The sequence below is a fragment of the Protopterus annectens genome, chromosome 15.part0 (assembly GCF_019279795.1).
Source record: "Protopterus annectens isolate FY-2018-M chromosome 15.part0, PAN1.0, whole genome shotgun sequence".
In the NCBI taxonomy this organism is placed as follows: Eukaryota; Metazoa; Chordata; order Ceratodontiformes; family Protopteridae; genus Protopterus; species Protopterus annectens.
In genome coordinates, this window is record NC_056749.1 from 233,256,679 (window position 1) to 233,284,265 (window position 27,587).

At 43.1% G+C, this 27,587-nt stretch overlaps 1 protein-coding gene across 1 annotated transcript in view; it reads left to right on the forward strand.

Moving 5' to 3' along the window:
• The window catches only part of CHM (CHM Rab escort protein), a 1,989,252-nt gene that overhangs the window by 624,640 nt on the left and 1,337,025 nt on the right, over positions 1 to 27,587 (forward strand). Inside the window, exon 5 of the mRNA XM_044057753.1 lies at positions 13,084 to 13,486. Within this exon, the coding sequence (XP_043913688.1) occupies positions 13,084 to 13,486 (403 nt within the window). The remainder of the gene's footprint in view (positions 1 to 13,083; positions 13,487 to 27,587) is intronic.

Below are 27,587 nucleotides of genomic sequence, written 5' to 3' on the forward strand. Positions count from 1 at the left end.
ATCTTGATGTATCATTAGGATAAGTGCATGACTTGTTCCTCTTTAGTCCATTTAGTGAAGCATGGAATCACAGTAGCCAAAGTAAATGCAAGAAAATTATTTATTTTGTAGTTCCTCTATGCATCTTGGTTCTCAAAGACATAATATGCAAAACTGCTGTCTGTTGCTTTTTATTTGGTAGGAATGCCCAAATAAGTAAGTAGATTCTTTAAAGGCATATTTCATATATATATATATATTTTTGAGGCCAGTTACCACTGCCTTTAGATCCCCAGCTTCTGTATAACTCTGTCTTGGGGACCATTGCTTCTTAGGGGAGAGTAACCCAGATATAGCCCCTTTTTGGCTGGTTTCTGTCAGATGAGAAGACATACTGGCCACTTGGCCTTTGAGGGGAACAGAGAAGCTGGCGCTGTCATACTGGGTAATTTTTCTTCCCCTGTGACGCCTTATCTCAGAGATGCTGGAGTAACTCTTTAGAGGCCATTTTCTGTAATTACACATGGTTCAGGAGTGTCCCTGTCCTCGCAAGTGATACTAGCCCATATCTTCCTGCATCTCTGGCCCCAGCCTCCCTTATGCACTTCAGACTTCAGTAGGGCTGCAGAGAATGAACTGCACATCATACAGGTCCACCCCATCCTTCAGTCCCATCCGGAGAGGCAAACAGGGAGAATCTCATCATTCCTCTTTTCCCTTACATGATCCCAGCAAGAACAAGAAATGCTAGTTGAACTCTGGTGACCTGGGTCATAGTTATGGCTTGTATGTCTTTGTCAGTGGAGGTGACACAAAGCTATAATCCTTATTTGAGGTAATATACTATTATTGTTAACATTGTTTGGCAGATAGTGCAAAGGACTAAGGCTTTGATCTGTGAATGATCTGCTTCTTGTAGTCAAGGCTACAGGGATTGATTCCTTCCACTTCATTGTACCTGCTGTATGACTAAGTCACTTAACAAGATGTTGCTGCTGGTTTGAAATAAGTCAAAACAGCTGATGTTATGTTGTCCTGTCTCAACTTCATTCTTTCTGGTTGGGTTCAGAGCCGATCCTCGTCTCCGACTCAGCCGCATAACAAAGCCTGAGAACTTCTACTATGGTTGAGGCTACAATCTATCCCAGGATGTCTAGCGGCTGTTCCCCAGGTCTCGTTTGCCGCTTGAAGCATTGGGATTGTCTTAGCTGGCTCAGACTAGTTATTACTTTTATTATATATTTTTTCTATTTCCTTGACAAAAAGGTGTTTGAGTGTATTAATATCTTCCCTTACTCAGTAATGTACTTGTGTGTGTTGTTTTTCATTACTTGGGTGTGTTCTTTGGCTGTTTCTCCTTGGGGCCCTTTTCTTCTATCCCTGTAGAGAATCCGTTTAATTTATAGGATTCTTTCTCTTTAGCCTGATTTTTCTAAGAGGGCTTCTTCCCCATTCCTTAGGAGTCACTGTTTAAGTTAGAGGTGTCTCCTCAGGTTGGAGGAGACTGTCATTTAACTTAGACTTCTCCTCCAGCCCACTTTTTCTTTCCTTGTTTATAAAATAAAAAAAAAAACTCTTACCTTTGATCAATACTGTGTTGTTGTTGTAGTTGGTTTCCTTGGGTCTCATTGATAATGTCTAAAGAATCTGCTAAGGAATCGAGACAATCTGGGTTTAACAAGTGCGATTCATGCACCCAGAAAAGGTCTTTAATGGGCGGACACACAAGTTGTGTGTATTGTTTAGCAGTAGTCCACCTGCAGGATTCTTGCTCCATTTGTCATGGTTTCAGTGCGAGGGTCCTACAGGGAAGAAAAAAATAATTTTAAGAGGTTTGTTGAAAGGCCCTTTTGAAATGGGTGACTGTAATCAGGCAATTAAATCTGACAAGGCAAAAAAGTCAGCTTTGTCGGCTCTGATGTGTGAGCCGTCAAGCAGTCATAAGGAACAAGTATCTTCAGAGCCATAGGTTATCGGTTCTGACAAACCTGGCCTTCTTTCGGATCCATCCGAGTCCACGGAACTGTCATGGAGCCAAAAATGGAGTCTGTCACAGTCATTGGAACCAGTATTCTCGATGCCGCAATCTCCCTTACTACAGTCTGTGGCAGGTAGTCACAGGTCATTGGACCCATTCCTCTCAGTCCTCCAGAAGTTTATTAGATGACAACATGGAGCAGGTGATGATGTTGCTGCAGATGCGGGCCCTGGCACAAGTTCTTTTCAGCCCAGCTCATCCCAATGTGGAGCCGACCACTGTATCTCAGGTGCCATCTATTCCTTCTCTGACTTGGACGAGTTTGGAGACAGAGTTTCAGGAAGTCGTGCTGGAACAGGCAGAGCCAGTAATCACCCACGATATCTCTGCTCCAACCTCATCGATGCTGTCTTCCATCGAGGGATCTGGGAGCAGACCCTCCCTGGTTGGCTCTGGGGGGGGGTCGAGTCAGACCCTTGTCAGATCCGATTCTCCCATTTGGTGCTTCAGCATAGGTGAGTTCAGCACCCACATCAGCCTTGGAGCCATCCTCCACGGCGCTGGGGAGATCTCTCGGTCCCTCGGTACTGGAGTCTCTCTCAGCCCAGGATTGCGGTGCCTTCGAGATGAAGTGTGCCCTCCTCTGCATCTGCTCCACCTTCGGCTCCAGCCACTCTTCCCCCTAAAGGACCAGCATCTACTGCCTCATTATCTCTCCATCAGCCCCAGAGGAGAGTGTCAGTGCCCCAGGAAACCCAATGGGTGTAACCCTCTCTTCCGACACCTCCCCGGAATATCCCCCCAAGGAGGTCCCTCAGGAGAGACAGTGTAAGAGGAAGCACATAGACTCCCCTGAGTCTGTCGCTTCTGATACCGACTTAGAGAATTCAGAAGGGTCCCCACGGTCACCCTCTGAGGATGTCTCCTTTTCGGACATCCTAGAGATCATTAAGCTGTAAATCCCTTTCCCCTTCTGAGGATGAGTCAGTATACCTGGAGGCATTTGGCCCTCGCTCCTCCACCTCTTGGGTGTCTCCGCCTTTTGACCTGCTCCTGGGTGTGTTGTAAGTTGAAAGGTGTGGGACTATCTATCCTCTGGGGCTGTAATGAATTTGTTTGGCCTCTGTATTTAGTGGACCTTGTTCTGAGGAGGCCAAACAAATTCATTACAGCCCCAGAGGATAGACTATACTTAAAGGGAGTTCCAGTAGATGCGATGGTGGTGGCAGTGGGCCACAAAGGAGTTAGCTGAAACTTCTGCATCTGTCCATCCACTAAACAAGGAGTCTTGAATGATGGACAGATATGGGAAGCCCATGTTCTCCTCAGCTGCCTTTACCCTACGGTCACTGAATTACTTATCACATTTCACCCAACTTCAACGGGATCTCCTTAAAGAGCTAGGAGATGCCCTGCAAGGGGCTACAGCCCAGAGTTTGTCAGATAAAATAAATTCATAGCTTGCGACCTTAACCTCGATTATGAACTCCTCCATGCACCTCATCTCCTATGCAGCAGATGGAGCGAGCAGGGTAGCAGGCAAGGAATAGCTCTTAGGAGACATTCCTGGATGCGACTTTGGGAGTTTGCTGAACTCTTCAGATCTTCCTTTATTGACTCCGCATTTGATGGCTCGTTTTTGTTGGGGCTGAAAGTAAAGGAGACAACAAGATGGCAAGACTGTATCTGCCGTCAGAGTGGTTTTCCACCCCTACCAGATTTTATCCTAAAGGTGAAAAGAATGGAAAAATGCGGTTCTGGAAGTCCAAAGGAGCCTTGTCGGACGCTCATGGTGATCTTTCCCCCAGTGGCAGATGGGGGAATAACAATGTAAGACACCATCCACATGGCAGAGGGGGTCTGCAAAACCAGGGCGACAGATACATTCTCCAGTCGGCCCTTCCAGCTCTCCTGAAAGGACACCCAACTATCCACCTCTGGAGTCAGTCAGGGGAAGACTATCACTGTACCCAGAAGCCTGGCCACAATTGACTCAGGACAAATGGGTACAGTCCATTATATCCAGGAGATACAGCATTCTTTTAACCTGTCCACCTCATCCGTCAAAATCTTTCCCAGACATTCCACCCGGTCAAAGGGATCAAACGATCCTAGAAATTCAAAGTTTGCTAGGAAAAAGTCATCCAAGAAGTCCCCGCAGACCAGATCGGATGTGGAATTTACCCAAGGTTTTTTTTAGTTCCAAGAAAGATAGGGGACTGGAGACCAATACTGGATCCCTGCTTTCTTTACTGACTTGTTTAGTCTGCTAAGTTCCAAATGGTCACACTGCAGTCTATACTCTCTTTTCTGGGACAAGACAATTGGATGTGCTCTAGAGCTTCAGGATGCATACTACAACATAAAAATGGACAGGCACTCCAGAAGATTTCTACGCTTCCGGCTGGGAGCGAGTCATTATCAGTTCAGAGCTCTGCCCTTTGGTCTCACTACAGCCCTGAAAGTGTTTACCAGATGCATGGCAGTAGTCACGGCTCATCTGAGACGTCAGGGATTCCAGGTGTTTCCATATTTAGATGACTGGCTCCTGACTGCCACCACCAAGCATCTACAAATCAGAGCGAGGGACGCCACCATCCATCTCTGCTCAGGCCTAGGCATTACTATAAATACAAAAAAATATGCCTTGTTGCCATCACAGCGTGTTAACTTTATAGGTGCAGAATTAAACAAAAACAATGTTAGCAAAATTGCCTTGAGAAGAATACAAACCCTACGCAATCAAGTATCTATCCTACTCAACAAGAAAAAGGTACAAGCAAAATGTATCCTCAAGGTCATAGGCTCAATGGCAGTGGCGATAACACTAGTCCCACTGGCACGACTACACATGCTGATATTACAGTGGCTACTCTTCGATCAATGGTCCAAACAGGAGTTACCCATGTCACACAAGATTCTCATTACGGATGCCTGCAAGAGGGACCTATTATGGTGGCTTCAGTCCACTCCGGTAATGATGGGCAGACCATTTGTACTTACCCAACCTGTTGCTACAGTAACCACAGATGCGTCCCAGATAGGGTGGGGGTGGCATTATCTGGGACAGACTGTCCATGGAGTTTGGAAAGATCACGAGTACCATTTGCACATCATTGTCCTAGAGTTGAGGGCGGTGCTTCTGACATTGCAAGCATTTCAGAGCTCTCTTCCCGTGGGGACTATTGCAATTCAAACAGACTATGGTGGTGGTATGGTACATCAACAAACAGGAGGGAACCAGATCCTATCCTCTATGTCGAGAGGCTCAGAGAGTTTGGCAATGGGCAATTTCTACTCCTCTCTTTATGACAGCAATGCACATCCTGGGGAAATCCAACGTAATAGCAGACAGGCTAAGTAGAGCAATTTTCATGCTTTACGAGAGGTCCTTGAAACAGGAAGTTGCGAATCAAATTTTTTGCAAATGGGGGCAGCCTTACTGCGACCCTTTTTTTCACTCCCTTCAATGCCAAATGCAGCAACTACTTTCCCCTCATTTCCCCTCCAGGAGAGTGACCGAGGGATGCACTTGTCCATGATTGGCCCCGGGACTTCTTTATGCTTTCCCCCATTTCCATTTATTCCAAAGGTTATTCATAAAGCCAAGCCATTGAGTCGCAGGATAATTCTCTTTGCTCCTTACTGGCCTCAACAGATATTGTTCCCTTTTCTTTGTCCCCAGCTTCAGGAGGACCTGTGGATCCTGGACCCATTGCTGGAGCTTCTGACGCATCAGTCAGGAATGCTTCATCCCTCTCTTCAGAGCCTCAAGCTGGCAGCTTGGTTAATCCACCTCCAATCCTAGCCAGGCTTCCAGAATTATCCCCTGCAGTATGACACATTCTGGTTTCCTGTCACAGAAAGACTACTAGGAAACTTTACGGAAGCAAATGGAGGAGGTTCTCTTGGGCAGACAAAAAACAAATAGATCCCTTTACAGCCCCTATACCTGCAATTTTGGAATTTCTAATGGAAGTCTTTAATCAAGGGGCAGCGGTGGCCACTATATGAGTACAATTAGCCGCCATATCAAATTGTCATGTAGGAGAACGTGGATCCAATGTAATGTCCCGTAGATTATGCAAAGCTTTCCTCTGGTACTTTTCTATTAAGACCACCCTTAAGAGAATCCCCTCCTCTATGGGACCTAAATTTAGTATCATCCTTGATCCTTCCCCTGTTCGAACCAGCATCCTCTTGTTCACTAAAATTTTTATCTTGGAAAACAGTCTTTTTAACATCAATTACTTCAGCTAGGAGAGTTTGAGTTGCAAGCTGTGTCTATCCACCCTCCATATTTGATTTTTCTCAGATAGTTTCCCTCAGAGCAAATCCTTCCTTCTTACCAAACGTTTGTTCTGAAGCGAATTTAAACCAATCTATAGAATTGCCTGTGTTTTTTCCTAGCTATGGCAACAAGGCAGAATATAAGCTTCACCAACTGGATGTGCATAGACAGTTGCAATTTTACTTGCATAGGACCAAATATTTCAGAAAGTCAGAACAGTTGTTTGTTTCCTGTTCAGAAAAAAGGCATGTTAGTCTCAAAAGTTACTTTGTCTAAATGGCTTACTAAGGCCATCATCTATGTCTATAATTCTCACAATAAAGAACGACCAGGGAAATTTAAAGGACATTCAGCTGGAGCGGTGTCTGCTTCCATTGCCTTTCAATCTAGACTCCCTTTGGATTCAATTTGTGCTGCTGCTACATGGGGTTAATCCTCACACCTTTATCTCTTATTACAAAGTAGATGTGGCCTCCCAGAACAGGGCATCCCTTGGTTCCATTGTCCTGAGCCACCCAAGAAAAAGGTGCTGGGGGACTCTGTCCCAACCAGCAAGAATGGAAGGCGAGATAGGACAACTTAACATAAAGAAGATGTTCATCGTGCATACAGCTGCAGTCATAACAGATGGGTTCTCCTGCCGTCAGGCGGGTCCTCGGTCGGCCGAATTCCAAAGTCTAGGTCCGGCGTCGGTTGTCGTCGCTTCTTCCCTTACGTCAGTGTGACGGGTATAAAAGAACCAGCTGACGCCATTTTCTAAAGTCTTTCTTGCCGCGCAGTGCCCGAAGCAGAAGCAGTTCGCAAGTGCCGGTCGGCCAGCTCCTGAAATTACGAAAATTTTGCAACCGAAGTCTTCTTGAAAGCTAAGTACCTCGTTGGGGAAATTTTTCTTGCCTCAGACCGATGTCAGAGAAAGTTAATAATTGTATTTCTTGTGGGAAGCAAATGCCGCATAAGGATTTCCATTCCCTCTGTATTCCTTGTTTAGGCCCAGACCACGACGTCTCGATCTGTCGCTTTTGTGCTACATTCAACAAACGCACCATTAAGCGTCAGGCGGAGTTCGCCCAGCATTATTTTGGCAAAACATTTAACTATATTATGTCGTCGGATACTCCGACTCCAGTTTTGTCTAAAAAGCGCAAATATAAGGACCGACACACGAGGTCCGTGGCCTCTACCGACACCACGCCAAAGCCGACTACACGTGGTGCGGTTCTCAGCGAGGTGCCTACGCAGCCCCTGACTACCGACAACACTTCAGTGGCGGTGTCTCCTGTGCCCGAGGTCGCAGGCTCCTCGGCTCACACCCCGACTGCAGATACCGAAGCCACTCTTGGCGGTGAATCTCAAAATGTGGACAGGTCCACCTCCTCTCAAGGTGTCTTCAGACCTTCCTCTTCTTTTTCCATCAAGGCTTTCACTAAGTCTAAAGCAGCCATGCACTCCAGCTACACAGGGCCCATCTCCAGGCCCCATGCCTAAAAAACAGATGCTTAAAATGGCTGAGGATTTAATTACTCTTATCAGGGGTTCTCAACCTCCCCCGGACAAAAGGCCCAGAGTGGAGGAAGAATCCCCCTCCTCTGATCAGGCCTCCATTATTTCAGAGCACTCTGATGATCAAGAACATTCTTACTCCCCTTTTGAAGATTCTGATGCAGAGGAGTCCACCCCCCCCCCCCAAGAGGATTACTCATTTGGGGAAACTTTGCATACCGTAAGAGAACACTTCCACTGGAAATGCCAAGATTATTCAGATTCCAAGAAAAGGCTTAGGGAATTTCTCTTGCTACCTCAGCACAGGCCTCTGGCTATACCTCCTGCCTTTGACATACTAAATGATGTGTACTCGGAGGCCTACCTTAACCCGGATTCTCTACCTCCAGCCCCAGTCAAGCCTGACAGGTACTACAGGGTTCCTGACTCGCACCAATTTTTATACAAAAGCCATGCTGCTGACCCAGAAACCAGCTCACAGGGCCCCAAGGGAATTAAGGCCTCCACTGCTAAAAATCCATTACCTTCTGAGAGAGATTCCAGATCCATAGAAAGGTGGGGAAAAAAGGTATATACCTCTGCTACCTTAACCATGAGGGCATTAAACTGTCAGTTCCATATGCTAAAGTACCAACAGTTTCTGTTATCACAATTGAAAAGTAAAATGTCACAACCTGAACAACCAGACTTGAAGGAGTTGCAGGATTTGATGCATAGTGCAGAACAAGTGGGTAAACATACCTTACAGTGTGGTTTTGATGCTCTAGAGGCCTCATGTAGAGCTGCTGTTACAGGATCACTCATACGTAGACATGCCTGGCTCAAGGAACAAACCTTGCCAGATCATGTAAAAGCTAAATTACTAGATGCCCCTCTACAAAAGGATGTATTATTTGGAGCTAATGCTGAGGAGGTATTAAGGAAAATGGAGGAAAAGGCTAAATCAATGCAAACTGTGAAAGATTTTCTACAGGTACAACCCCCACGTTTCAGTAGAAATTGGCCTTCCAAAAATTGGTCCTTTCCAGCCACGGACAGACCCCAAAGAGGTAGATACAGGTGCCCGAGAGGCAGAGGGCAATACCAAGGATCGTTTAGAGGCAGACAATGGCAAGCTCATACACAGAGGTGCTGAGGATAACTCGCAACCATTCAGAAAGCAAGCCCAATGACTTTCCCCTTTGCATGCCAAGCAAGACTCAAATGGCAGCACCCTTAGGCGGAAAACTGGCGTTACAAAAAATTGGCATATTGTCACAAAAGACAAATGGATCCTGGACATTATAAACAGAGGCTACAGATTCCATTTTCACACCCTTCCAAAAATGAGAGGCATGCCAAACCTGCCACACAATCAAAGGGCAGAGGCACAAAGACAAATTACAGATCTCATAGACATGAAAGCTATTCAAGCGGTACCTACGCACGAACAAGGTCAAGGTTTTTATTCCAGACTATTCCTGGTACCAAGGAAGGGAAAAGATTGGAGACCTATTTTGGACCTATCCATCCTAAACACATTTCTACTGCACCAAAATTCAAGATGCTCACTCTGCAGCAGCTTCTTCCCATGCTGGGCAAGGAGTCTTGGCTGGTAACAGTGGACCTCAAGGAGGCATACCTGCATGTCCCAATCAGACAAAATTGCAGAAGATACCTCAGATTTCTTGCAGGTTCAACCCATTATCAATTCTCTGCATTGCCCTTTGGCTTATCTACTGCACCCAGAGTATTCACGAAATGCCTGGCATCAGTAATTGCCTACTGCAGACTTCAAGGGATACAAATATACCCCTATTTGGATGACTGCCTGATCCAAGCGGACAGCAAGCACATTCTTCTGAAACATCTGGCTTATGTAATAATGTTGTTGAATTCTGTGGGATACACAGTCAACAAAAAGAAATCAAGGCTAATACCCTCTCGGAAAATAATTTTCCTGGGTGCCAACTTGGACACAAACACCCAGATGGCTTACCTCATGCCAGAGAAGCAGGGGCAACTAACTCAATACTTCAGAGCACTAGCAAATTGCACCAGGCTGACTGCAAGGAAAATCCTGCAGGCTCTGGGATTCATGGCATCTTGCATCTTACTAATCCCATGTGCAAAGCTGCATATGAGGAAACTTCAATGGTACCTGAAAAACCTATGGTCTCAACACAGCCACAGTTTGGAAACAATAATACCACTAATTCCATGTCTTCAAAAGGAATTTCTGTGGTGGGCTCAAGCATGCCAAACAAACACAGGTCTCCCATTCAGCAAGCCTCAAGCAAATCAAGTCATCACAACAGACGCCTCGGACTACGCCTGGGGCGCCATGACAGATCGGTGCATTCAGGGCAAGTGGTCCCAAAAAGAAAAGCACCTTCACATCAATCAAAAGGAAATGCTAGCAGTAATAAATGCTATTATAGCTTTCAAAGACCTTCTGCAACCAGGCCAACTATTGATAAGAACGGACAGCACCACAGTAATGTGGTACATAAACAGGGAGGAACACATTCATACCCCCTATGCAGACTGGCCATGTCACTTTGGAACATGGCCATGGACTTACAAATCGAACTACAAGCACAGTACTTGCCAGGCAAGGAAAACACGCTTTCAGACAACCTAAGCAGAAATATGACAGATCCACACGAATGGAAGTTGCATCCTCAAGTTTTTACAGAGATAATCTAAGCATGGGGAAGGCCAGACATAGATCTCTCTGCCTCCCACAAAAATCCCCAATTGACAAAATTCTGCTCAAGGATTTTTATCCAAAGGCCTGGAGAGTGGACGCTCTCTCTTTCAGTTGGACATCAATGACAGTTTATGCCTTCCCACTTTTCCTCTGCTGCCCAAAGTTCTACTGAAAACCAGAGCAGACAGACTAAAGATGATTCTCATTGCTCCAGACTGGCCAAGACAACACTGGTACCCACTCCTGAGGAGCCTGACGCATTCCCCACCATGGACCCTGCCTCTAATGCCTCTTCTCCTGACTCAGCCAGCTTCAAAACTCTTCACAGTCAGCTAAAAACACTCAATCTAGCCGCATGGAAGATTCCTTAACATTACAACAGACCCTACTCTCCAAGGAGGTGCAGGATGTCATTTTGGAGGCCAGAAAGCCGTCTACTAGAAAAGCTTTCTCCGCAAAATGGAAACTGTTTTGTGTCTGGAATGAGAAAAAGGGCCAGGATCCTGAAAAACTGAATTTACCTCAAATATTACAGTATCTAGCTGAGCTCCTTTCATTCTCCTCCATCAAAATCCATGCCTCAGCCATTTCTGCAGAATACAACACTGATCCACAGTTTCTCAGAGGGGTTAAGAATCTAAAACCCCCAAGGAAACAACCAATACCTGCTTGGGATCTCAATTTCATTCTCGAAAAACTGACTTTGCCTCCTTTTGAGCCAGTCGCCTCAGATTTGCAATATTTGTCCTGGAAAACAGCTTTCCTTCTGGCTATTACCTCAGCTCGTAGAGTTTCAGAACTACAAGCTCTCATGGCTGTGCAGCATTTTATCATCTTCCATCAGGACAGAGTTTCATTACGAACCAACCCGTCCTTTATGCCAAAAGTATTATCCAGGGTAGCTTTGAATCAGGCCATACATTTACCTACCTTTTATCCTAATCCTCAAAACAAAGGGGAGAGATTACTACATTCCTTGGACATCCACAGACAACTGCGTTATTATTTGGACAGAACAAAGCCATTCAGAAAATCAGATCAGCTCTTTGTGTCCTATGCTATAGGAGCTCAAGGAAAGCCAATTTCCAAACAGACAATCTCAAAATGGATAGCCCATTGCATATGCTTTTGCTATTCTTTTCATGGCAAAACTGTACCTACAGGCATCAGATCTCACTCCACAAGGGCCACGGCTACTTCTGCAGCCTTTCTTAGAGGAGTTCCTACCAAAGATATTTTAGAAGCAGCCACTTGGAGTTCTGTGTATACCTTCTCCAAGCACTACCACCTTCCACTATACTCCAAATCTAGAGCGGGCTTTGCCACTGCAGTCTTGCAGGGCATTCTGGCTCCTCCTAGTTCCACCTTAGCTTTGGGATTCTACCCATCTGTTATGACTGCAGCTGTATGCACGATGAACATAGTACAGTTTTGTACCTACCATAAATGTAGATGTTAGAGTGCTAATACAGCTGCAGTCCAGGTTTCCCTCCCTCCTTCCCCTCTTGGGACAGGTCTATTGGCTAACATATCCTCATGCAACCAGATTGGGGTATTCATTCATGATGTATTTGCTTGCACTACTATATTTTGATTATATGGCATTGCTTATTACACAAATTTATGTATTGCCTTCCTTCTGGGGGCACCTGACATCTGGGGCAAGAAAAACTGAAGAAAATGGTGTTGGCTGGTTCTTTTATACCCCTGTCGCACTGACGTCAGGGAAGAAGCGACGACAACCGACGCCGGACCTAGACTTTGGAATTCGGCCGACCGAGGACCCGCCTGACGGCAGGAGAACCCATCTGTTATGACTGCAGCTGTATTAGCACTCGAACATCTACATTTATGGTAGGTACAAAACTGTACTTTATGTACTCACCACAACATTCCATGTTTCTTGTCCAGTATCTCGCCTTCATTCTTGCATCCCACCCATCCATTCCCCCTCCTGGAGGATCTAGAGGACTTTACAACTGGCAAAATATGGTCTGAGTCCCTTCTTGCCTCTCTACCTTTGACCGATATATTTCATAAAATATTTTCTGTATGTTAGCATACTGTAGGGAGTAGTCTCTCAAACGATATCTGGGGAACAGCCGTTAGACATCCTGGGATAGGTTGTAGCCCCGAACCAGTAGAAGTTCTCGAACTTTGATATGCGGCTGAGTTGGAGCCAAGGATCAGCTTTGAACCCAACCAGCAAGAATGAAGGTGAGATGCTGGACAACAAACATGGAACATTATGGTGAGTACATAACTTCTTTTTAGTTGTAACTTAAGGTGATTGTAAGCAGTGAAATGGAAAAGCATTAAATACAATAATGCAGTGTACGCTGTTGGGCTTTGTTGCTTTTGTTCAATACAATGAACATGAAAGATGAAACATAACACCACTCCTTGCCCAAGGGATGTATTGTATTGGGTACATTTTCCTGTTAAGTGTGTGCAAGTCTAGAAAATTTGCTCTGTTTATTGCATTGGGCTAAGGTTATAAAGCCTGCCTGTAAATATTTCCTGACCTTGTTTATGTTATGTGATTTTCCATGCTGTTGTACGAATCAACAGAAAAAGCATTAATGGATTTCTCAAGAGTCTTTGTTTCTGACTGTGCTGTTTCTTTTCTTTGTTTAATAATAGTCAGGATTCTGATGATGACCTGGAAGTGGGTGCTTTGGAAATGAAACAAGCTGCTGCTATATGTAAGGAAGGAGAAGAAACTGTACCAGTAGTAAATGAAGGAGAGGGCTGTGACATTCACCATGGCCCTAGTGATGGAGACAGTAAACCCACAGGACAACTCGAGAACAGAGCATCAGATACACCACCTTATGATGAAACTGTACCAGCAGTGCCTGAAGAAGGCAATCTTGATTCCACTTCCTCCTCGGCTTTGGAGTCTGACACTGTTAAAGAGACAGTACAAGGTTCTGATTTGCCACCTATGCAAGAAGTATGCATCCAAGAACCAAAGAAAGTAAAAATTACTTATTCTAAGATAGTGAAAGAAGGCAGACGATTCAACATTGATTTAGTGTCAAAGGTAAGATACTAACATTTTTTATTTCTAGCAATTGATTTATTAAGTTTTGGTAAATGGGTCGAACAGTGATTCAGATGGACCATTTTCAGGCCATTCTGAAGTTTAGAGGCACAATGCATGTAAGTACAACAACATGCAACATAGATTTGGTAGTTCATAAAGGTGAAATTGTAACATTATACTAAAATAGAAAGGCTTAGTTTTGTTTTTATAGATTTCACATGTCTGTATTTGTCTTCTATTTACATTAGATTATCTAGCTTCAGAGTTTCTCTGAGCTGCTGGTGGCAGTTAAGATCACAATTAACCCCCTTTTCCCCATTTTTCTACATGGGGTTAAAGTGGTATATCTGTTGTTGCCACTTCTGTTGATTTAGTGCCACACTCACCTTTTGTGACTGTCATGCCTCACTGTCACAGCACAGGCCTTCTGGCACAAAGTCCACACATCTCTTAACTTGATTTCCTTCGTCTTGCCTTCCTGTCTCTCCCAAATCATCTTCAGCAAATCGCCATATATTGTCCTGCAAATGTGCCTGAGCCACTATAATGTGTAAAATTCCATCTCTGCAAACCAGGGCTTCTTTGGCTTATGCAATGTCCTCATTTCTGCATCTGTCCCATAGTGTGCATCCTACCCCCTGTCTCAGTCACTTCATTTTTATCACATCAAGTTTCCTCAACTGGCTCTGCCTTCACTGCCACAGTTTGTATAGTGCATTTCTTTGTGCCGGTCCCAAGCCCGGACAAATGGGGAGGGTTGCGTCAGGAAGGGCATCCGGCGTAAAACCTCTGCCAAAAATTACTGATGTGGAGAACTTTTCATAATTACATACCGGATCGGTTGAGGCCCGGGTTAACAACGACTGCCACCAGTACTGTTAGCCAACAGGGTGCTGGTGGAAATTGGGTTACTGTTGGCCGAAGAAGAAGAGGAAGGAGAAGGCATGCCCGAAGGCAGGAAGAGAGGAGGAGGAAGAGTAGGAGTGTGAAACACAGTAACACGAACTCAGTCCCAGAAAACCACAAAAGAATGCAGAAAGCACAGCAGTATCCAATAAACTCCTCCAAGGTTCTTAAAATTGGTAAATCCTTTTATTAAAGAACGAACAACACAATAAGGTAAACGAAAAAATAAATGTATCCTAAAAGATTAGGAGTGTAGTACTTAGGGTAGGAACTTTGAATGTTGGCAGTATGACTAGTATAGGGAGACAGAGAGCTGATATGATGGAGAGAAGGAAGGTTGATATATTGTGCATGCAAGAGACCAGATGGAAGGGAAGTAAGGCCAAGTGTATAGGAGGCGGGTTCAAATTGTTTTATGGTGTGGATGGCAGAAGAAATGGGGTAGGGGTTATCCTAACGGAACAGTATGCCAAGAGTGTTTTGGAGATGGAGAGTGTCTGATAGAGTGATGTTTATGAAGCTTGAAATTGATGGTGTAATGATGAATGTTGTTAGTGCATATGCTCCACAAGTTGGGTGTGTGATGGATGAGAAAGAAAAATTTTGGAGTGAGTTGGATGAAGTGGTGGTGAGTGTACCCAAGGGTGAGAGACTAGTGATTGGAGCGGACTTCAGTGGGCAAGTTGGTGAAGTGAACAGAGGGGATGAGAAAGTGATGGGTAGGTATGGTGTTAAGGAGAGGAATGCAGAAGATCAGATGATTGTGGATTTTGTGAAAAGGATGGACATGGCTGTGGTGAATACGTATTTTAAGAAGAGGGAGGAGCATATGGTGACATACAAGAGTAGAGGAAGATGCACACAGGTGGATTATATCCTATGTAGGAGGGCCAGTCTGGAGGAGATTGGAGACTGTAAAGTGGTGACTGGGGAAAGTGTAGTTAAGCAGCATAGAATGGTGGTCTGCAGGATGATGATGGTGATCAAGAAGCGGAGGAAGAGTGTAAAAGGAGTGCCAAGGATTAAATGGTGGAAGTTAAAAAAGGGGGATTGCGATGTGGAGTTCAGGGAAGAGTTAAGACAGGCACTGGGAGGCAATGAAGAGTTACGGAATAGCTGGGTAACTACAGCAGAGCTAGTAAGGGAGACTGCTAGGAAGGTGCTTGGTGTGACATCTGGACAGAGGAAGGAGGACAAGGAGTCATGGTGGTGGAATGAGGAAGTACAGAAGAGTATACAGAGGAAGAGGCTGGTGAAATAGAAGTGGGATTGTCAAAGAGATGAAGAAAGTAGACATGAGTATAAGGAGATGAGGCGCATGACAGAGAGAGGTGGCGAAGGCTAAGGATAAAGCATATAGAGAGTTGTATGAGAGATTGGACACTAAAGAGGGAGAAAAGGACCTGTACTGATTGGCTAGACAGAGGGACAGAGCTGGGAAAGATGTGCAGCAGGTAAGGGTGATAAAGGACAGTGAGGGAAACGTACTCACAAGTGAGGAGAATGTGTTGAGTAGATGGAAAGAGTACTTTGAAGGGCTGATGAATGAAGAGAATGAGAGAGAGAGAAGGTTGGATGATGTGGGGATAGTGAATCAGGAAGTGAAGCAGATTAGCAAGGAGTAAGTAAGGACAACTATGAATAGGATGAAGAATGGGAAAGGCTGTTGGCCCAGATGACATACCAGTGGAAGCATGGAGGTGCTTAGGAAAAATGGCAGTGGAATTTTTAACCAGATTGTTTAATGAAATTTTGGAAAGTTGAAGATGCCTGAGGAGTGGATAAAGTGTTTTGGTAACTATCTTTATGAATAAGGGTGATGTGCAGAGCTGCAGTAACTACAGAGGGATAAAACTGATCAGTCACAGCTTGAAGTTATGGGAAAGAGTAGTAGAAGCTAGGTTAAGAAGGGAGGTGATGATTAGTGATCAGCAGTATGGTTTCATGCCAGGAAAGAGCACTACAGATGCAATATTTGCTCTGGGAGTGCTGTTGGAGAAATACAGAGAAGGTCGGAAGGAGTTGCATTGTGTCTTTGTGGACTTAAAGAAAGCATATGACAGGGTGCCTAGAGAGGAGTTCTGGTATTGTATGAGGAAGTCGGGAGTGGCAGAGAAGTATGCAAGAGTGGTATAGGATATGTACAAGGGTAGTGTGACATTGGTGAGGACTGTGGTGGGAGTGACATACGTTTAAGGTAGAGGTGGGATTACATCAAGGATCAGCTCTGAGCCCTTTCTTATTTGCAGTGGTGATGGACAGGATGACAGATGAGATTAGACAGGAGGCCCCGTGGACTATGATGTTTGCAGATGACATTGTGATATGTAGTGAGAGTAGGGATCAGGTTGAGGAAACCCTGGAGAGGTGGAGATGTGCTTTAGAGAGGAGAGGAATGAAGGTCAGCAGGGCTAAAACAGAATATATGTGTGTAAATGAGAGGGAGGTTAGAGGAATGGTGAGGATGCAGGGAGTAGAGTTGGTAAAGGTGGATGAGTTTAAGTACTTGGGATCAACAGTTCAGAGTAATAGTGAGTGTAGAAGAGAGGTGAAGAAGAGAGTACAGGCGGGGTGGAATGGGTGGAGAAGAGTGTCAGGAGTGATTTGTGACAGACGGGTACCAATAAGAGTGAAAGGGAAAGTCTACAAGAGGGTAGTGAGACCAGCTGTTATATGGGTTGGAGACGGTAGCATTGTCGAAAAGGCAGGAGTCAGAGCTGGATGTGGCAGAGTCAAAGATGTTAAGATTTGCACTGGGTGTGACTAGGATGGACAGGATTAGGAATCAGTATATTAGAGTGTCAGCTCAGGTTGGACAGTTTGGAGACAAAGCAAGAGAGGTGAGATTGCGTTGGTTTGGACATGTGCTGAGGGGGTATGCTGGGTATATTGGGAAAAGGATGCTAAGGATGGAGCTGCCAGGTAAGAGGAAAAGAGGAAGGCCTAAGATGAGGTTTATGGATGTGGTGAGAGAGGACATACAGGCGGTTGGTGTGAAAGAGCATGATGCAGAGGACAGGAAGAAATGGAAACAGATGATCTGTTGTGGCGACCCCTAACGGGAACAGCCGAAAGAAGATGATGATAGAAGTACAGTTTTTATCACTGTTTTGTACACCTTACCTTTCAGCTTCTTTTGGCATTCTCCTGTTAAAACAGTACTCTGGACATTGTGCCAACTGACTGCAGCCCCTTTGATTCTAGCTTTGACCTAATCATTCATACTTCATTTTTACTGAACCACACTTCCCAGATACTTGAAGCTGTTAACCTGTCAAGTATTCTACCTTCTGTTTCAGTTTTCAGATTTGTCTGATTTTCTGCATTTGCTGCCCTGACAACTGTCTTGTCACTGCTCAGTTTCATCTTGTGTCCTTTGTTTTGCAGTCCATTCCCCTCTCATTTGCTGAAGTTTGTCCAGAGTATGATTGTAATGCCACATCATCTCTATACAGGACCTTTCTTGAGTTGTCCTCTACAGTCTATTTTGCTAATGTTGTCCATAACTAATAACAGCTGTGGTCTCAGAGCTGAACTCTGATGAGGCCCCACTCATTGGGAACTGTACAGATCCAAACAATGTTCATACTTGTCAGTTGGTCCATGTATATAGCCTGCACTAATTCTACCAATGTTTGAGATTTCAATCTATAGCCAGGCTGCCCAAATCAACATTCTTGTTATCTTGTCATATGCTTTCTCCAAGTTTAGGAATGTCGACTTGGACACTTATTTCTAGTCTCTTGTCCAGTGTCTCTCACTGCAGACATTTGGTTGGTTGTACTGCATCCTGGTCTGAATCTGAACTGCTCATTTGTCATCTTGCATTCTGCTACTGTGCATATTTATCAGTCACTTGGTCCAGCACTTTCATGCAGTGTGATAGGAATTTGGTATCGCTGTACTGCCCACATTTGTGAATGTTCCCTTTGTTTTTGTACACTGCCACTAGAATGCTTATTCTTCAGTCATCTGGCATACACCTTACTCTCTATATTGTTACGAGTACCTTCAGGATCATTTTCTTCCCCCTAACTCTCCCAAAATCTTGATCATATCTGCTGTGACCTCATCTGGACCTGCTGCTTTCCCTAACTTAATTTACTTAGTTCTGATCTTACCTTCTTTAAGGTGGGTCTTCCTCTTCCAATGGTAGGCTATGTATGGGACATACGGTTTCTATGTGGTTTTATTTTTCAGAAGTTTTTGGAGGTACTCCTTACATCTGCCGTTGATGTCCTGTGAACTGGTGAGTAGGTTGATGCTGGCATCTCTTATAAATGGTTGTACGATGACTGTATTTGCCTTGCAACCTGATATGATTTCTTTGTGCCATCTGCTGAGTCACATTTCAGAAGCTGGTAGATATTATTGGTGTACATGTATATCTACTTATGTCTATCTGTCTAGCTGTGTGCATATACATGTATATATATATATATATATATATATATATATATGTGTGTGTGTGTGTGTGTGTGTATAATATGCACACACTGACACTTGGATATCTATTCAGTCCAGCATTGCTGTGTAGTAGATAAATCCTGTAGTTACCCATGAACAGTCATTCCAATCTACAGAGTTTAGTAGACAAGTAGAGAATGGAAGTAGATCAGCAGGACTTTCTTCCATATCATCCAAACATGCAAGCAGTTTAGTCACCATTCATACTACTGCACGTCTTTGGGATGTTGATGGAAACCAGCGTACCCAGAAAAGACTAGCAGACACAGGGAGATCATGCATACTCCACTCAGAAGGCACCTTGACAAAGAATCACACCAGAGAACTGCTTAATGTGGGGGGACAGTGCTGTTCACAGTACCATTGTACACATCAGCTCTTCCACCTGCCTAAAATCTAGTCTCAAGTTCATTTAAATTAAAGAAAAAAATTGCACTATTTGCATTGTAAATAAGTATTAAGCCACCCAAAACAACTATTTCCACTTAAGCAAAGCACCTAGCACCCAAATCTGTCACTAGATTAGCTAAACATTAAAAAACATAAAAGGACAGCACCCAGCTGATCAGGAAGTGGCATTAGTAGTAAAATGGATGCAATCCTAGATAAGATAAAGAATGCAAAAAATTCAAGTAATCCTTAAGCTAACATAGATATAACATACTCCTCATTGCATTACCAAAATAATATAACTAATGTAACATCTTCAAAATATGTTAATCACCTCCGAACTAGTATAGAACTCGCATTTTAGCCCTCATAAAAATATATGAAAACATGAAAGCCTTTACTATCACAGATAAAAAAAAGAAACTAATGCCAAAACCCATTCATATAAATTTAAAACCGTAATTCAGATTTGATAAATGGAATATATTTGGGTCTGTTTTGTTGCATCAAATACTTCGAAAGATTAGGAAACAATTTCATGACTAGTTACTACTCATCATGGCACTTGTTCCATAATCTTATAGTGCAGGATATCACACTGCAAACCTACATTTATTCAGTGTGTGTGTGTGTGTGTGTGTGTGTGTGTGTGAGCTCTTTATCACAGTACAGCGAAAGTCTCAGCAAGTCATATTTTTGAGTCTTGCACCCTCAAAGTAGTGTACAAGACAAATGGGGCTAATTGCCTTATGTGAGTGTTTTTTATGGAGTGTTTTTATTGGCCTTTGATCCAATAAGGAGTAGCAAGTCATTAGATGCAAACTCAAGACGTTCGGTGTAAATCCTTATGTTTTCCAGTGAATAGCCAGCTGGCTCACAGACAGGACCCGGGAAGTTAGCAGTGGGCAGCCATCTGTACATAGAGGCCAGTCACAAGTGAAGTCCCCCAGGGATCAGTCTGCTCCTTTTTGACATTTACTTCTCTGAAGTCAAGGCCAATGTCCGCAGCCTTTGGCTTGCTAAATTTGCAGATGATTGCAAATTAGGAGCAGTCAGAGAATCTCCCACCAACACAGATGTTCTCCAGGAAGGGATAACAACAGATAAACAACTGGTATCAGAGTCACTAAAACTAAACGCCAAAAAATGCATAATTGCATCTTTTAGAAAGTCATCCACACCTGATAATGATCAGATTGACAACACACCCCTAAGAGCTGACCCCAGTAGTCAAGGACTGGTTGACACACACAAACAGAAATTTAGACTTTAACTGTCACGTGTCTATGGTAGTGAGGCATTTAGGTCTAAAGAAGTCGTTGTTCCACTGTATTTGGCATTCATCAGACCTAACATTGAGTACAGTGCCCACTTTGGTATATACCTAACCAGACATATCCAGCAACTGGTACTTCCACAGAGATTCCTTACTAAAAGAATACAGGGAGGAAACAACATGTTCTATGCAGACTACCTCAAGGCCATATCCTATAATTTGTCTGTTACATGCTGTTGAAGGGAGATCTGTGCCTGGCAAGCAAGGCAGTGTCCGACCCCATCCTGATGGACCTCCTGCATATCCCCAAATTAAAGAGCACTGGCATTACCCATTTTAAAGACTTAAAACCTTGCCTGTGATATAAGGAGGACCTGCTGGCAAGACAGGTATGGATCCCAGAGACTACACCCTCTCTGGAATAAGCTCCCCATCCATGTGAAGCAGAGTTCCTCCTTAACCCAGTTCAAGTATAACTTGGGCAGTTGGATGGAGAACAGGAAATTTATCCCTGGTTTGGCACCTTGTCGCTAATAGCACAGGCAGCCCGTAATGTTTGCATGTGTCAAAGGTACCAGAACTTGTCAGAAATTTGGAATGCATGACTAGACTTAAAAAGGCCTTGATGTTAGCCTTCTGAACACATATGAAGTTGTATACGTGTGTGTGTGTATGTATGTGTATATGTATATATAATATATATATATATATATATATATATATATATATATATATATATATATATATATAGAGAGAGAGAGAGATATGTATATACACACACACACGTTACTGTGTTCATGATGCAGTCAACTGTGGATTCAATATTCAAGGTTTAGTGTACAGTTTTCATGAGTGATGAAGCCAGAAGTCGCAAACTAAGTTCCCCAATACTACAGTGCAGGATGCTTAATTTATTGTACAGAACAGATCCCCATGTATCCTTTTGTCTGTTCTTTGCGTTAGATTCTTGTATCCATTTGACTTGACTTTATTGACCAAGATTCTTCTGAGCAAGGTTTAGGTAGTTTCAGTAGGTTTGCAGTTGTGAAGTGTCTTGTGAGTTGCATTCCGCTGTAGTCCTGATGTAATTCTAAAATTGTTTTTGCCTGTAGTGTTGGTTAATGTTTGCTGTTGCAGTTTAGTAATGTAGGTTATATTAGGATTTGTTTTAAAGTTTCTGCATGTTTTTAGTTGGATAGAATCTGGTCTCTGTTGCTAGTAATCCCATTTTCTGATTGACTAGTAACAGTCATGGTTTTATTTTTTTGTATTTATTCAAACATTTCATTGTGATATGAACACATTTAATTTGTTGGGACTGCTTTAGGTAGACAGTGTCCCTTTAGGGGTTGCCTGCATTTTGCCTGTGCGCTCATATACATTTTTTCTTTGACTTTGAAGTGAAAGAAGAATCCCCTAAATATTTCACTGTACTTTTTCTTTTTTACATAAGTGTAGAGTTTGATTTGGAGTTGTTTAGATGGGATGCTATGTTTTGGGTTGTGTGCCTGTCTATGTTTTTGTGAGCATCTATTTTCATTTTTAGCAAGAAGTATAAAGATGAGTCTGGGAGAATTTTAAGTATAGAATAACCCAATGAAGCAAGCTGAAACCACCAAGTCTACGACACTTGAACTTTAATGTTAAACAAATAAAAGATGAGTTAATCACATAAAAACTATACACTGGCTTTCGTCCTTAAAAGGAAACAGGACTTCATCAGCACTACATAAACTGTAATCAATACATTTATAATCCACGTACTTATAAACTAATTAAAAAAAAGAACCAATCATAATGAACATAACATTTAAATTAAAACAAGTATTCATTAAGTAAATATTAAAGTGAAACTACACTGTAGAAACTTGAAATCAATTCATATAATTCTTATAGGTCTTTTTACGTCTGTATAGTTTAACCAAATAAATGTTCAAAAGAGGTTAAAATAAACAACTTGTTCAGTATCCAAACAAACCTAGTACTGAATATTTAAACACTGCCTATTGCATAAAAACTCACCACTTAACAAAATTACTCAAATCTCAGTGTTGAATACATATAACTGTTAAAAGTCAGTATTATTGAAAATTAATATAAAATAAATGTTTAAAGTAAACATAATTATATACGCAGTATATAGATTAGTAAATATTTAAGGTATAAAATGTGTTATTTAAAAAGACTGATCAAAAAATAAATCCATATAAATTCATTCTAACCTATAAATGGATTTGTGTATTTAAAAATCTTTAAACAAACCTAAAAAAAAAGAAATACACAAGCTCTGAAAATATTTAAAAAAAAACTGTACCCTGCAAGAATGAAGAATTAATTTTATATTTGTACAGTGCAGTTCCACTTTAAGTAATGATTATTTACTTAACGAATACTCATTTTATTATAATTTTATATTCATGGTGATTGGCTGATTTTTAATTACTTGATTAGTATGTGGACTGTAAATTTATTGATTACAATTTATGTAGCTCTGATGAAGTCTCGTTTCCTTTTAGGGATGAAAGGGTGTTGTATAGTTTTTATGTGCTTCACTTGTCTTTTATTTGGTTTACATTAATAAAAATTAATGTGTGCTGTTGTACGTTCAGTGTCATTCAGTTGGTGATTGTGACTTCCTTCATTGAATTCATTTGTACCTTGATTGGTTATTTGATTTTGGAATCCTCTGGCTTTTTTTTTTTTTTTCTTGTTCATAGAATTTGAATAATTTTGTTGGACCTGTTGATCTGTCAAGTGTGTAGATTAACTTAGTTTGAGCTGGTGGCTTAGAGGGATAAGTTTGATCAGTGGCACTGTCGGATGCCTTTTTTTGCTGTTGCAGTATTCTTCACCTTGGGGTTGTTCTACCAAGGATACCCCAATGTCCAGCCAGTATACCAAAGCCTTTAGATCTTGTATGCACCATACATCTCACGTATGCTCTCCATAAAAGATGTATGAATGCAGTTACACAAAACATCTCTGCCGCCATTCCTAACACCATAATCTTTATCTGTCTGAACACCTTTTATTGTGCTGAATACCTAGTCAGGTAAGTGTCCCTTTGGGGTCTTCTTTCTTTTTACTATTGCTCTTGTTTTCCTTTGGTTAACTGAAGTGCATGTCATTCAAAAAGGGAAAACATCAGTGTGGGAGGCAGATTCCCTATAAGGATCATCATGAACAGTCTCTCTTTTTGTTTGGGTGCTTTCAACGACTATACCTACTGTAGTATTTGTAACATGTTTGTGCCTAAGACTCTTAGAAGCTAGTTGTTCTTCCCTGGCCATTTATCTCAAAAAATAGAGACTTAAACAGTTAACCAAAGGTAGCATGGTGGAATTGATTAACCCCAAGGTACTTCCAGTATGCAAGAAGGCAGCCAAGAATTGTTGGCAAGATTCTTTGGCTGTCCAGTTTACACCAGATGTCTCTCTAGAAGTGGGTATAGTAAGCTGTCTGGTGTCAGTTTTAGATTCATCTGCCGCAACCCTTTTTGAGGCCAGCATAGATCCTTCTTTTCATACTTCCTCTAAGGCTTTGCAGGTGTCTGCACTGGACATTGAGAGGGGATTGCAGTTTATTATCTTGGAGGGCCGTTGAGGAATTCTGCAGATTCTAGTCAGGGAAGATGTTCTGGGTACTCTTATTGAATCCCTTCAGGGTTCAGCACCTCCGGTGTTTAAGGCTGATGTCCCTACGAAGAAAAAAACAGAATACCAAACATTCTTCTGTATGTCCTAAGGACCCTCAAATGAAATGGGGCCTGTCTTATGCCTTAATGGCCCTGAAACCTCCCCAAGGGGCTTCAAGTCAAGTCCTTCCAAAAGGACTAGGAAACCTAATTCCTCAGATGAAGATTCGGAGTGTGATGAAGGGTTCTTGTCTTATTCTTCCCAGATGCCTTCTGCTTTGTACTATGGCACTCCCTAGATGCCTTCTGATTTGTACTATGGCTCTTCCCAGATGCCTTCTGCTTTGTCCTATGGCTCTGATAAGTTCATTAGCCCTGAGTCTCCTTTGGAGCAGTTGTCTTCTGGGGACAGAGTAGCCAGAATGATGGAATACTTTAGGTGGGATTCATCTCGGGTGTCTGATATCCAGAAGAGGTATATGAGTTGCTTCAGGTGGACACTCCTGAGCCTTCTGCCATACCTCCTGTGTTGGCTGCTTTGTTAGACACCTTTATAGCTGCCTCTCAGACTCCTGATTTTCAGCCCCCTTCTCCAAGGAAACTTGACAAGTTCTCTAAGGTTCCTGAGGATTGTCATTTCCCATTTGTGTCCATCTTCTGATCCTGCTGTGGTGTCCGTCTCCTCTGACAAGCCTGCTAAGCTTTTGCCCTATTCCAAGCTTCTGTCTTTGCATAAGGATAGTAGGGTAATGGAAAAGATTGGAAAGAAGGTGCATACTGCTGCCTTCTTTGGCCTTTAAGGCCATCAGTTACCAGACCCATACGACCAAATATGCTCTGGCCTTGATTATGCAGGCTCATCAGGGTATTTTTGATCTCGCTGGTTCTGAAAGAACGTCTTGTGCTTTATTCATTTTGGGTTCTCTCAGGTGGCTCAGCACTCTATCAAGTGATGCTATGATGCTGCTGATGCCTCTACCAGATCTGCTGCTTTTGGTTCTGTCATGAGGTGTTAGTCTTGGCTCTGTATGCAGTCATTACATGAAGACATTAAGGCCAAGTTGCTGGATGCACCTTTGGATAATAAAAATCTCTTTGGGACTGCTGCTGCGTTTGTCTCTTTAAGGAAAAGGTAAAGCTTTGCAGAACCTTAAACATATTTTTGTCTCTCCAATTCGTACATTCCAGAGGAGCTATCCTTCTAGGTCTGCTTTAGCTCGAAGGCAGTCTTGTCAGGCCAATAAAGGCAGGAAGGGTGGTAGGGGAACTCCTTCTGTTAAGTCTTCTCAGGTTCCTGTGACCCAGAAGCCTCATTTATCTGATAAGCCTGCTTCTCTTTGACATTTTACCTCACCCCCCAAACCCTTGGCCAGGTTCCTTCGTCCCCTTGTCTTCAAACTGGCAACTCATCGCCTCAAATTCCTGTGTTCTATTCATCATCTGTCAGGGTTACATCATGGTGTGGAAGTCTCTCCCTACTTTGTCGATGATTCCTCAATGTCCTGTAGAGCAACTTCTTCATTTTTCAGACATTCTTTGGTCCCCGGTGGCCCAGGGAACTATTCAGCCTGCCACTCCCTCCTAAGTGGGAAAGCAGTTGTACTCCAGAATGTTCCTGGTTCCTTGAAAGGAGGGCACTTGGACACTTAGTCTGGATCCTTTCTTGCTCAACACTTTTCTCATGGTTTCTTCTTTTCAGATGTTTACTGTTCAAATCCTGTTTCTCTGTTGCTTCCACAGGATTTTCTGGTGTTCTTGGATCTGAAGGATGCTTAGCTTTGTATACCTATTCACCCTCTTTTCATGAAGTTTTTATGTATCTGTTTCTTCTTCTTGCTTACATTTCTCTGCTTTGGCTTTTTGCCTCTCTACTGCTCCAAAGGTATTCACAGAATGCCTGGTTCCTGTGATTACCTTTTGTTAGTTCCAAGACATTTGGATTTATCTTTATTTGCACATTCTCCATATTGCTCTGGAGTTCACCATATCTCTCCTTCAAAGTCTGGAGTTCACTGTCAACTTCCAAAAGTCTGTCCTGACTCCCTTTCAGGATCATGTGTATCTGGGCTACAGGATTCAGATAGTACCAATGATGGCCTCTCTTCCACCTCCAAAGGTTGTGTCCTTGACAGCTTTTTCAGTCTCTCCTTCCTCTGCCTGCCATTCCAGCCAGGGAGTTTGAGTCGTAGGATTCATAGCCTCTTCTATTGCAATGCTTCATCTTGCCAGACATCAAATGTGGAAGCTTCAGTGGTACCTCAAGTCAGTTTGGCTTCAGCATTGCCACCCTCTGGATTTCAGTTTCTCTCTCTTTCCTTGTCTCAATTGGGAATTTGACTAGTGCATTCAGCCAATTACTCTCAACCCAGGCCTGCCCTTTCAACCTCCTGTTCCTTCTCAAGAACTTTTCATCATCACTTCAGACATGGGAACAGGGGCTTCCTTTGGTTACCTGAAAGGTCAAGGTCTCACCCCCCGCCAATCATAAGTCAGACCAAATCAACATCAAAGAGGTAAGAGCTTTGATTCTGACCCTTCAGGCTTTACGCCCCATGTACTCTCCAGGCCCTCTGAAGGTTTACACAGATAACACAGTGATGTGGTATGTCAACAGTCAGGGGGTCAGAAAATGTTATCTTCTTTGCAGGCTGGCTCTGTAGACCTGGGATCTGGCTATCGGTTATCAGTTAACTCGTTAGGCAGTGTACATTTCTTCAGACCACTGTCTAGTGGTGGACTCCTTGAGCAGGTCGAAAATACAGGCTCATAAATGGATGCTTCACAGAGATGTGTTTCTGTACCTAGTCCATCGTTGGGGTATTCCTCTGGTAGATCTTTTTGTCTCCCCTCTGAACAGACAGCTTCCTCTCTTCTGTTGCAGAATGTCATGCCATCTGGCATCGAAGACAGATGCCCTTTCTTTTCCTTGTACAGGGATGTTTCTTTATGCCTTCTCTCCCCTTCTCTACTTCCAAGAGTCCTGCAGAAGATTCAGCTGGGCTCCCCAAAAATGTTGCTAGTGATCCCTTTTGGCTAAGACACTACTGGTTTCTCCCTAAATGCATGTGGCCAGGGGCAGTCGCCACAACTTACCTCATTGGTTGACCTCCTCAGACCGGACAGGGGTCACTCATCCATTCTCATTTGTCCTTTCAGCTGACAACTGTGTATGATAGGGTTTTTGATCCCTTTTAGGCAACTGTTTTCTGAGGCCATGCTCAGGGTTTTACAGGAGGCAAGAAAACCTGCAACCAGAAAGTCATATGTCAAATGGAAGAAATGTTATTTCTGGTGCCATGATTAATTGCCAGGAGACTTACTTAGTGGAGGTCCATCTAGTTCTGTCCTAGTTGTGAGTTGATCCAGTCTGGCTCGGCCTGTTGTTCTTTAAAGGCCCATTTCTCAGCTATTTCTGCCAGTCTGCT